Source organism: Lissotriton vulgaris, chromosome 11, assembly GCF_964263255.1.
Source record: "Lissotriton vulgaris chromosome 11, aLisVul1.2, whole genome shotgun sequence".
Lineage (NCBI taxonomy): Eukaryota > Metazoa > Chordata > Amphibia > Caudata > Salamandridae > Lissotriton > Lissotriton vulgaris.
Genome location: NC_141699.1, coordinates 53316334 through 53329024, shown reverse-complemented (window position 1 = coordinate 53329024; position 12691 = coordinate 53316334). Strand labels below are relative to the sequence as shown.

At 43.8% G+C, this 12691-nt stretch overlaps 1 protein-coding gene across 1 annotated transcript in view; it reads right to left on the bottom strand.

The window, feature by feature from the left end:
* Positions 1-12691, bottom strand: part of LOC147678944 (cytochrome P450 4B1-like) — a 207052-nt gene that overhangs the window by 144514 nt on the left and 49847 nt on the right. Inside the window, exons 3-5 of the mRNA XM_086944700.1 lie at positions 6934-6978; positions 3528-3655; positions 1470-1594 (exon numbers count right to left, since the gene is read on the bottom strand). Of these exons, the coding sequence (XP_086800826.1) occupies positions 1470-1594; positions 3528-3655; positions 6934-6978 (298 nt within the window). The remainder of the gene's footprint in view (positions 1-1469; positions 1595-3527; positions 3656-6933; positions 6979-12691) is intronic.

Here is a 12691-nt window from a genome sequence, read left to right as displayed (position 1 = left end):
ATGTCTTCACTAAATTGTGCGCGGGGTCCTGGTGGCCTGTAAAGGAGGGTGCCTCTGAGTGTGGTCTTGGGGTCGATGTGGATCTGGAAGTGAAGGTGTTCAGAGTTGGCAAGATTGACGTCTGAGCTGGTTGAGATGCGGATGGATTTCACAATACATGCTGCAGACCCTGGGAGGACCCTTGGGTACCAATGCCCTGGGTACATAGTATACCATATACTAGGGACTTATAAGGGCACCCCAGAATCAAATTTGAAGTGTACCTATGATACTAGGAATCCATATACAGAGGAAGCAGCTAGGCTGGGGTCCTGATTAGCAGGGCCCCAGCCAGACTAAAGTCGAAAAACAGTGAAGCACCAGCAAATAGTGGGGGTAACCATAAGAGGCAGATCCCACTCACCTATAACCAACATCGTGGTGCATAACATAAACAATCGCCCCGAATCTGTTACTGCAATCTGCCATCAAAATCATCTCTCCCATGGCAAGCTAGCCATCTATATCAGGACTATGTGAGCATAAAACACAACCAACCAGACAAAGTGCAAAGTCAGGTAAAACCATAATCGTCTAAGTGTAAACCTTGGGGAGGTCCTCCACCTCCAATGGTAGACTCTCATACTTGCAGTGTCCCGCACATCAACCCTCAAGGCTCTGTGATGGCGATGTGACAATGGTCGGTGATCCCTGCCAATTCCCTCGGCCGCCATGGCCTCCACCATTGCCTGACGACACCCGGGTTCTCTTGCCAACAGTTCTCAAGGCCTCAAGCCAGTCCTTAGTGTCATTCGGGCCTAGTGAAGAACCATAGTTTGCCCTCAGAATCAATCCGTAATTTGGCTGGGAAGATCATAGCTCTCCATAAAGCTGAGCTCTGGGGAAATCACACAATTCCAAAGGGATTGGGCAGGAAAATAAACATTATTATTAATTATTCTGAGAAGTACAAATGCTCACCAGCAAAATGAAAATGATGGCATTACCATTCTGTTGAGATGAGTTTACCCACAGGTCAATCTGAGGATTACCAGGCCCCTACATGGTGAGAGGGGACACAAGGACAGCCTCCTCCTCTTTGAGCCAAAAAGTTCCAAGCAACTCCTAGCCCATCACATATGCATAATAGGCTATCTCACCCTCCCTGTGGTCTCCCTGCTAATATAGCCCATTTCTCCTCAATCACATTCCATCTTCTTTCCTTGGAAATGAGATAATCATTCTTCAAGTTATGCCACCGCATACTAAAAAGGTTTTTGTTGGATGTCCCTTTTCTGGTGGTCAAGATCCCACCACCAGATTGGTGTTATTGAAGCCTCCATCTCCACCTTAGATTTGTCATTCTGGATGTGGATACAAGAACTTGCTGGAGAAACTCTATTGTCTTCTATCTTCACAGTCTTAAATACAGAGCCCGCAATCACCTTAGAAACGTTAGCAACAAAAGTGGAAAAAGTCAAGAAACTCACCTGTCTGCTTGGCAGTTACTCTCATAGCTGAAGGTACATTTCATGATGCTGTCTAGGGTCATTAGGCTGACATGCTGGAACACTTCCACTGACTTGTTTTTATTAATGAGTTTTTCCCACTTATCCTAAAGTGAAATACATATGAAATGTTTATACTAAGTGAATACAACTGAGGCAATGTTTCTCTTTTAAGTGGAGGCTTTCAGATCATAAACAAAAGGTACCTCCATGTGGGGCTGTGAAACCAAAAGGACTTGATGCAACACTTACTCGAACTGTTTCATTCCTATTATATTTTTAAGTGTAAAATATATAAAACCAATGAGGATTCTACACATGAATAACACAGGGCAATGAATATTAACATGGACAAGCGAGGGGAATTGAGAATAATGGTAGAAACTATGGGCCAGATGTATCAAGCCTATCACCGGTCGCAAATGGGTCGATTAGCAGAATTCGCAAGTTTGCAAACTGTAAAAAGTGTGTGATTCGCAAAATACGGAATCACAATTTTTGTGATTACCTATTTTGCAAATGCATTTAGGGAAACACAATTTGCAATTCCCTAAATGCAATGCAGAAAGCATTTAAAAATTGAGAACTTGCTATAAGGAATCGCAAACAACCTCATTTCTCCAAATGCCATGTGGCGTTACACATGCCCTTAGGCCATGTGTGTGTGTCACATGTGCACACATGTCTTTTTTGGGGGTGCATCATGGTGACCTTTTGCACCCCTTGCGCCACTGAATTGCATTTGGGACTTGCAATTACCAATTAGGTAATCGCAAATCGTGAATGCCTCCTCATTCATTCCTATGGGCCCATAGGCTCATAGGAATGAATGAGAAGGCATTCCTTAATTGCGAATCGCAAACTGTGATTCGCTTTTAAGGAGTATGTAGGAATCGCTATGTATTTTGCAAAACCTACATACATTGCATTTTGCGAATCTATAATAGTGAATCAGAAAAATTTGCTATCATAGAATTGCAAAAAGCTATGTTGATACATCTGGCCCTATATGTGTTAAGTTTTTTTTAGGCAATTGAGACATCAGGCAAAAGATGAGTATGAAAAGAGAATTTTAGTCTTGGATAGGTACAACAGTGTAGGATTTCCCACGCAAATGTAAATCTAATAGGATATAGTGGGATTTATATTTCAGTGGACTGGATATTTGTCACTGTTGTGACTAAGTAACACCATCCACCAAGACCTAAACCAGGCCCTAAGGCTTCTGGGAGAAATTCCTCAGATTCAGGAAAACAGTTGATGAGCCATTATGTTGGTACTAACTTTAGTCAGATTAACGTATATTAGCTTACAAAAAACTCATTTCCTCCTTTAAGATGGTAGTGGAGATTTCTAGAAGGTGGGCGTCTCTTCCCAATCCATAAATGCCACCTCACTCCGCTGTCAATGACAGACACTTTCTTGCTTCAGCCCACTGGCTGGTTCATCTCTTTGCACAGCAAAATGGGAGTTTTCAAAATAGCAGAATAATATTCAGAAAGAGCTCTAGCACCATCCTTTCAGGAATCTGCACACAATTTGTCACACCCAACACAGGAATAAACAGTTAATAGCAAATTAAACTTTTTTTAAGTTCCTGCCTTGAGTGATCTGCAATTTAAAAATACCAAGAGTAACCTACACATGTTAAGAGTCTTCCAAATGACATGCACATTTTTGGCTGGCATAAATAGTTACTTTGTAAAATGTGGCACATGCCTCCTAGAATGGATGATGTCCTGTCTGTCAAACTCATGTATCATTTACTCTATTTAGACTGGAAATGCTATATTTAGTATTTAGTACAAAGTTCATATCCCATGCAATTACCACACTATAAGTTAAGGAGAGGCAACAAAGCTCACTAGTAACAGACATCATTTACAATGCCTTTACACTGGAAAATAATTCTGTAAATACTCATAAAGATTGTTTCTATCCCACTGCAGGTATTTAACCGTGGGTATGTGCAGAAGTTCCCATTGAAATGGATGTGCAAACAAAAGGTAAGTAGGTATAATAAGCCATACAAATCCATACAAGCATAATTTTGGTAGAGTCCGAGATCAATTTCACGTAAGGTTTTAAAACATTGTAGTGAAACCCAGGGGTCAACAGTCTTCGATGATGAAACCACTTTGGCCCGGACAAGATCAGCAATCCTCTTCCTATGAGACAAAGAAATCACCAGATGGGTACATTCAGCATAATAATACGAAAGGTCAGAACATGTGAAAAGAAACGTATTCATCCACACCACCACCAATACAATTCAATGTTTTTTCCATGCGTTAACGTATTGTTGTCCCATACTCTCACACAGTGGCGGGTAAACTATGAAATAAAAATATAGTAGGGTGTTACAGTGCCAAAATCATCGTACACTCCTCTCCCAGTGCGCACCTTTCCCGCCGATTGGTGTCCATGAGCAGGAAAGGGAAGGAATTCCCAATACAACCAATCCTGGAACTTCTCTCGTTCTAGGAGCAGCTCCAGGATTGTTGGGAGCAGGCTAACTCAGCGTTAATTTGGATGCTGGGGGACTGTGCCAGAAATCCTCCAGCTGTTTTACAGCCATGGGATTACTTGCAGAGAAAATCTGTGGTTTCCCGGGCATCTAGGGCCTAAATTTGGAAGTGACGTCTACAAGATAAGCCTCAATGCAGACAACGTCATCCTGTCCCTTGCACAGCCTCTTATATCCCTTCCCACGCTGGTTGGAGAACTGAAGTCCTTTGGCTGTATCGCCGGCTTCAAAGCCAACATTGGCAAGTCCCAGGTACTTAATCTGTCCTTACAACCAATACAGGTTGAGGCTCTCAAACAGTCTCTTCCCCTGCACTGGTCTAGTGACCCTGTGCACTATTTGGGTATTCTCTGACCGACTCTCTCCCAAGCATGCTGGAGCTTAACTAAACAGCTATGGTGGCGCAGGCACAGAAGGCACAGGATGGATGGGCCAAACACACTCGGTCATGGTTTGGACGCATCGCCGCAGTCAAGATGATGATTCTGCCGTACATACTATATCTCTTCCAGACCCTCCTGTTAACTCCACCACCTAAAGCCTAGCGAGCATTACAGCTTGCTCTGAATAAATTCATTTGTGGCAATAAGAAGGCACGTCTTTCGGTGGCACAATTGTTGCGTCCCAAGGAGGATGGAGGGGTGAAGCTGCCACTAGTTCACAGATATCTACAGGCTGCACACCTCAGTTAAATGCTGGAATGGAAAATGCTTGCCGTACCTACTTGGTAGCTTTGATTATGTGCGTTGCTAGCATCCGGGATGTCTGCATTAACAAGGTAAACCATGTACACACTCAATGCATGTCTTTAGCCGCCAGCCCCTGTGGTTGGATGTGATTGGCTGTGTGCAAATGTAGAGTCACCTACAAAATAACTCAATAAACAGATTTGTTCAATAAAATGGTTTTCCCATTGGCCCTGGGCTACATGATTTGGTGGCGGTAGTGGCTGGCCTCCCCTATCTTATTTTACCATATTCCAAAATTGTTTGGAGTAATTACTGGTACATGCCAGTCTGCGGTCCTGCCATCTGCTTTCATCCCATGCTTTCTTAGCCTTTTTCTTGGACCTCCTGTATGTTTGCCTAGTGATTGATACTTTATCAGGATCCATAAAAGACCTGTGGGCCAGTCTGCATTACCCATTAAACCAATGGCTTGTTTTCATTTGGTGTGTGCTCTTAGCCTCACGGTGCGTGAGAAAGTGAGAGCGTAAATGGACAAGAAATGTATTATGGGTGACAGTTGTAAGTTCAGAAGACTCAGGCTTAGAAGAGCAGGCCTCTAGCTCAGCTACGCCTCTACTGATGTGATTAGTAATAGTTGCTAGGAGTTCGGGCTTCTCTAGTATCTTCACCCATTTTAATCATCTCATGTCATTTGTGGGGACCACAACAAGGGTAGACAGTTTGTTGCCTTCCTGTGTGGGTAACTTCTCGGGTAATAGATCCAAGGTCGTGTATAACGGCTTATGATCCCTCTCTACCCTGTCCTTCATGATCATGTCCCTAAAAGCTTGCCATAGCCGCAGGTTACTTAGAAGATAGTCTACGCGGCTAGCTTTGTGATCGTCGTTGGATGTATTTGCCCCATGTCTGCCTTTTTCGAGGTAAAAGGGAGTTAATTTGGATTGCTGCATCAGGCCATTTTCTTTTTAGGTGCAAGTTCCAAATTTGGAATGCCCCACTGGGTGTAACATAGTGCTCCTCGATGGCAAGGATCAAAGGCTGAGTTAAGGTCTCACACAATTAAGACTTGGGAATCCCAGGACTGCAGCTCTAAAAGTTTGTTGAGAGCCGCTAAAACTTTCGACTTCTTCCCCCCGCTTAAGCCTCTCGCATAGACACCTGGATATTGTAGCCAATCACGTGGTGTATCCAAATTGTCAATCCCCTGAAGGTCGGCCTTGTCTCTGCTGGTGGCAGGAATATGGTAGTTTATGTAACCTATACGATAAAAGGGGTTCCGCGGCAAAGTTTCCTGAAAAAGGCAAATAACATGGTGCTCAATGTAGGTATTTCAGTTAGGAGATGCGACCTTTAACCTCAGCCCTGCAATGTTCCACGATATCAGAGCCAACTTGGATGAAGTGAGGCAGAGTTCCGTTTGCTCATCCAATATATCGGGTAACTTGCCTCTGGCGTCCCACTGTCCTATGTGCAGGAGAGGTGTTACCGGGGTATTTCTAGGCACCACTTCAGTGCCTATAAATGAAGACTGGTTACTAAGGGTAGGGCTCGTATGACTTAGAGCGACAATGTTTACAATCCTAGTTTAGGAGTCGATAAAACGTTATCATCTCCTAAAGCTTGTTCATGGGAAATCATTTTTTAAAGTATTAAACTCTGACTCAGTGTGTTTGGGACTGTAAGCAAGTTTAATATATCTGGTCCTAAATGCAGAAGAAATGAAATAGTAGGGTGGGCAGTGACATGGACATTTTATTTTCCAAACACTGCACACCCTCGAGCTCAGATACCCCTCTATTTGGACTCATTATCAGCAGTCGCTGTGCGGATCAGCCTCAGCGGCACCTGCCTTTGCAGACCTCTCTTCTATCGTGTCTATGAAATGAAAAGCAGTAACCTCAGGACATCACTTACATATGAATCCCTATGAACCCTCGGCGTGCCCTTTCTAAGTCAAGCCACACGAGTACAACATTAGATCTCCCAAAGAGTGCGAAATCACATCATTGCAAGAAATAGCTTAATGAAAGAACATTCTTGAAAATTAGATGTACTCTAAAAATAAAGCACAGGTAGTTTGTAAAAATTCTGCCAAATATTTCTAGAAATCCATCAAATCCGTCAAAGCCTCCTATGGGAATGTACAATGCACCAAATCATAATTTCTTTCCTATTGTAATTTCTTGCCACAGTATTTCATAAAGAAGTTCTGAATCGTTTCCATACTTACCAATCCAGGGAACAAAGAAATTGTACACCATCTCACCCTTGGGATCTAGGAAAATATTATAAAATACCGAGGAGTGTAAGAAATAGCTTTTGGGCGCACATTTTTACTAAATAAAATATATGATGAGAAAAAAGGTGTATTTTCATGACGGATATTTATATTTATGGAACAAAAGTAGAAACAATTTGTGTTTTTGGGTTGTGGAACAGGTTGCCAGGGACTACTGATTTGAGGTAATTAATGGCTCCACAATATACTGCCATGTTAAAGCCCCATTAAATTGCAATTTCTATTCATTCACGTTTATCAAATGGGGTAAAATAATCACATTCAAACTACTGCATTTTAGAGTCGAAAAGAGGGAATACTATGTCACCTATTTCAGTATATTTTCACTTTATTGCTAAGCATGGCAAAACTGGGTGGTGCATTTTTAAAAATAACAACCATGTCAGTGTAGCGGAGAAGCTAAATGAATTATTTGCATACTTTTTTGTTTATAATTCTTTTTATTAAACAAGCATCGGCAATAAAAGCAATACAGAGCATTAGATTCTCAAAGAATAAAAAAGACATTTTTAGAGGGCAAGGTGATCAAAGTCGAATACAGATACATGATTATGGGGAAGAGGGTATTTAAAAAACTGCATTTCTAGGTGGTACACAGATTTCACCTCAATCTAAGTTTCACGGACCCCAAACAGCAGCCCATTTTCGGGGACGGCCCCTTGCAACATACACAGATTTTTCCCAGAACATACACCAGTCTAAATTAGTTTTCCAGGTTTCGAGAGTGGGAGGTTGTTCTGAGCCCCATTGTTGTGCGATATTTCTCTTTGCGAACATGTAGCTTAATGTGACCAATCGTGTTTGTGCAGAGTTAAGGTCAATAGGTTCCCATATATTAAGAAGGCACCTCCTGGCTTCCGGGAGCAAAGAGGTCCCTAAAACATCTTTTATGGTAGTGTGAATCCTACTCCAGTACTGTGCAACATGTTGACATTCCCATATAATATGAAGAAACGTACCATTAAGGCCGCATTAACGACGACATAAGTCAGAATCGGAGAGTCCCATCAACACCAGACAGGGCCCTGTCACATAAATCCTGTGTAGTATTTTTAATTGTACAAGTCGAAGTTTTGCAGAGATAGCTACCACCCTAGGGGATGAGATCGCCGATGTCAGGACCATGCCGGGCTCCATTAAGAGACCTCTGTCTGTCCCTGCGGCTAAGAGAAGATTTCCTGGTTGGCAACCATTTCCACTCTGGGGCTCCATTCAGAAATTAGTCCATGACCACTGTCAGATTGAGGCTTAGTGCGCCTTTAGATTGTGCCACCATTTGATAAGGTTAGCGTTCTAGTCTTTCCTATCAGTCCGCCATTTCCTTATCCCGCGCGTTCTATGTGGCGCACTTCAACTGTTCTATTCAAGCAGTTCGACGCCCTGATTTTGGCTCCCGTCAAATCACTGCGTATTGTCCAAGTTTTGCCCTTTTCCCAGTCAGTATCCACAGAGACTTTATTTCGGAACTTTGGGAGCGTGTATTCGTTCCATTCCTGTTGGATTCCTGCATTCCGGAGCAAAAGCCGAGTCGCCGTGTGCCAGTGTTCGGCGGTCCAGACCTTGTCCTAGTCAGCAGTCTATTCCAGAGTACCCTCCCAGTGGGCAAGTAATTCTTCCACATTTCCTCAGAATTACGCGGTAAGAATATTCAATTCTCTAAGACCTTGGTGGCGCTATCCTTGTTCCTGTGCCATTTGGTTTTCTTCAGCGTCAGAGTTTCCTTGTCTGAAGCGAAGCCTGGTTTCCGATAAGAACTGTAAATGTCTATGACATATTCAGAGCTACTGTAAAGACTTTTGAGAGTTTCAGTCCGCTCCCGTGATTCAACAAGTAAATGAGAGTATATATTATATGCATATGGTAATACTGTTGTCTACCACCTCTATTCTTCACATCACTACTTTCCGGCACACTACACAAGCAACTAAGAGTCCTCAACCTTCCATATGAACATTATTGGACTCAGAAAGAGAGCGGCAATTTCCACACACAAACCAGGTATGAGAGAAGAGAGTAGAGTGAGTGATTGAGAGTGGTTTTTCCAATGGGTTAGAACGTTAGTAATGTTCTGTTAACTGTTGCAGGTGTTCCCCAGCTACTCCTCCCAGAGGTAGTGAAGAAGACACCAGTGTGGAAGCCTCTCTTTGTTGTTTGTTATCCACTTCCCCTTTCCCTTCCATTCCTGGGATTGGAGCAATCCGGGTGCAGGGGTGTTTGGGAATTTGGAAATTAGCATCGTAGAAGACTTGGCTACTCGCTCCCACGGAAATCTGGACAATTCAGGTACTGCTTCTGACAGATTGAAGTGCCTCTATTATCTTCCGTCTGGGCGAGATGGCAGAAGGATTGGATGTCAAAGCCTTGGCTTCAGTGTTAGAGGGATTACAGAAACAGTTGAGTGAGACCAGGGAGGAAGTTAGGAAATCTAATCAGGAGGCTAGTTATTTGCGTCAGAGATAAGATGAGCTTGCGGAGAGTCCGCGCCCCAACTTTGGGAATATTAAGTCATCTGCCTTTGGTTCCACGCCTTCTTCCTCCTCCTCTTCGGAGTTTACCACACAGGTAGTGCACGCAATGTCCCCTACAATTCCATTGGCCCCTCCCGAGAGATTTCAAGGAGACCCCCACAAGGCCCAAATTTTCCTGACTCAGTGTTCGTTACACTTCCTTTGTAAGCCCATTTTGTTTAAGGAGGATCAGTCTAAAGTGGCGTTTGTGCTGTCCTACCTGAGCGGAGATGCTGCAGCGTGGTCTTTGCCCCTGGTGGCTAGCAACGATCCAGTGTTGTATAAATTTGAAGAATTCAAGGCTGAGTTCTTGCGAATCTTTGACCGAAGAAATGTCTCACAGACCACAGACAATGAACTACTAGAGTTGAAGCAAGGGAATCAAGACTTGGTGGCCTATTTGGCACAATTTAATAAATTGATTGTAGAAACTAGTTGGCCCGAGTCTAAGAGGGCGGCCATTTTCTACCGAGGTTTAAAAGATGAGCTGAAGGACGGACTGGCCCAGATTCCCAAAAGACCTACTGATGTATTGGAACTCATAGATTTAGTATTGCAGATAGATCAGCGGCTGGCGGAAAGACGAAGTGAACGTCGAAAGGATGTCCGTACTCTCCCACCACGATTTGATCGGTCTAGGCCGGAGGTAGCTAAGAACCATGAAGGCCAAAGTCAGGAAGAACCTATGCAGGTGGGAACGATTCGAGGTCCTCTTACCCAGGAGGAAAGAGAAAAGAGACGTCAAGGTCGGTTGTGCATGTATTGTGGTCAGTCCGGCCATTTTGTCAAGGAATGTCCGAAGAGATCAAAAGCCAGCACGTGGGTAAAAGATCGGCTCCACCAGTAGACGGAGTTGCACTGGTGGGAGCGAGTGAAGAGTCAACTCCCAAGCCACAACTTTTAGCTAATACCCTGCAATCAGCAGCCCCGCATCTGAATTTGCCATGTAAAATTGTGTTTGGAAAGACTCAGATGGAGGAAGTTTCCGTGATGGTAGATTCGGGGGCTACTGGGAATTTCTGCGACATCCAGTTTGCCAAATCTTTAGGAATACAATTTGAAAAGAAGTTAAGACCAGAACCTGTGCGAGCAGTGGATGGCACCAATTTGTCTTTGGGGCCAATAGCTTATGATACCGAACTGATGACCGTAGTGGGACCAGGAGAGCATCGGAGTTTCATTCGATTCAATCTCATCGATGCTCCTCAGTTCCAACTAATACTGGGTTTGCCTTGGCTCACCGAGCATAACCCCAGGATTGATTGGTCTCGACGTTCAGTTGAAATGAATTCAAGCTTTTGTCTAGAGCATTGTTTCCAGTCCACACCAGTGAATACCAACTCCACGTTGTCACAAAATTTGGCCAATCAAGTTCAAATGGTGTGCGCTTTGGGGGCTCCAGAGATTCCAGAAGATTATCAGGATCTGAAAGAGGTATTCAATGAGAAAGAAGCTCGGAAATTGCCACCTCATCGAGAATATGACTGCCGGATAGAATTGGAGCCTGGGGTTTCTTTACCCTGCAGCCGAATCTATGCTCTGTCGGAACCCGAGAACCTCCATTTGAAGGACTATATAGAACAAAACTTAGCCAATGGTTTTATCCGCCCCTCCCAGTCTCCAGTGTCTTCGCCCCTCTTCTTCATCCCTAAGAAGGATGGGACCTTGAGAACCTGCATTGATTATCGAGCTTTGAACTTGGCCACCAAAAAGAATCGTTACCCATTGCCCCTCATTTCGGAACTTCTAGATCAGGTTAAGGATGCCTGTGTGTATACTAAATTGGACTTACGAGGGGCATATCATTTGGTGCGCATGGCCGAAGGAGAGGAGTGGAAAACTGCCTTCCGAACCAGGTTTGGTTTGTATGAATACCAAGTGATGCCCTTTGGGCTTTGTAACGCCCCAGCTGCTTTCCAGTATTTTGTGAATGACGTGCTTCGAGAGTGTTTGGACCGCTTTGCGGTGGTTTACATCGACGACATCCTTATTTATTCCAACAGTCTAGAGGAACATGTTCGTCATGTACACGCTATCTTGGAACGACTGCTGGAGAACCATCTGTTCGTCAAGCTAGAGAAGTGTGTCTTTCATTCCTCCAGGGTGGAATTCTTGGGTTTTGTTTTGTCTCCGGAAGGAGTATCCATGGATGACTATAAGTTGCAGGCAATCAAGTCATGGCCTGCGCCAAGGTCAGTGAAGGAGATTCAAAGCTTTTTGGGATTCGCCAATTTTTATAGGCGTTTCATTCTGAATTTCTCGGAGAAGGTGAGCCCAATTACCCGTCTTCTAAAAAAGAATGTAAAATTCATCTGGGAACGTGAATCGGAGGAGGCCTTTCAGCAGTTAAAGGAAGCATTTGTGACAGCTCCAGTGCTGCAACATCCTAACCTGAATGAACCCTTCTTCATCGAAGCTGAAGCATCCAATTTGGCAATAGGAGGAATCCTGTCTCAACGCCAGAAGGACACCGGTCAACTTCACCCAGTGGCATACCATTCTCGAAAACTTACTCCTGCAGAGATCAACTACTCCATCGCTGATAAAGAGCTTTTGGCAGTCAAGGAGGCATTCAAAGTATGGAGACACTACTTGTTGGGAGCGAAACATGTGGTCACAGTCTTCACTGATCATCAAAAATTGCAATTTCTCAAATCAGCTCGCACGCTAACTCCCAGGCAACTGCGCTGGTCACTCTTTTTTGCAGACTATGATTTTGTTTGAACTTACAAGCCCGGATCTTCAAATGGAAAAGCTGACGCCCTTTCACGTTTGAGCATGGGAGAAGAAGCTAAAACCAAAGTGGAAGGATTTATCATTCCAGAGGAAAAAATTGTAGCCATTGCAGTCGAAGATAAATTGGAGACTCGAATTAAGGAAGAATTTGCTAAAACTGAATTTTCTAATTGGGAATCGGAAGGTCCAGATCGCAGTGTGAGAAATGAGAAACCATTTTGGCAAGAAAAAATGTTTGTTCCCAGTGAGGAGTTGCAAAATGAAGTCATTCAGCATTTTCATGACCACCCACTAGCAGGTCATAGAGGAGCCAAGAAGACTTTGGAGTTAATCAAGAGAATCTTCCTCTGGCCAGGCATGGACGCTTAGGTGAGGCAGTACATCGCCACTTGTGAGCCGTGTGTTAAGGGCAAGAGTTTGAGACAATCCCTGCAAGGCATTTTAAT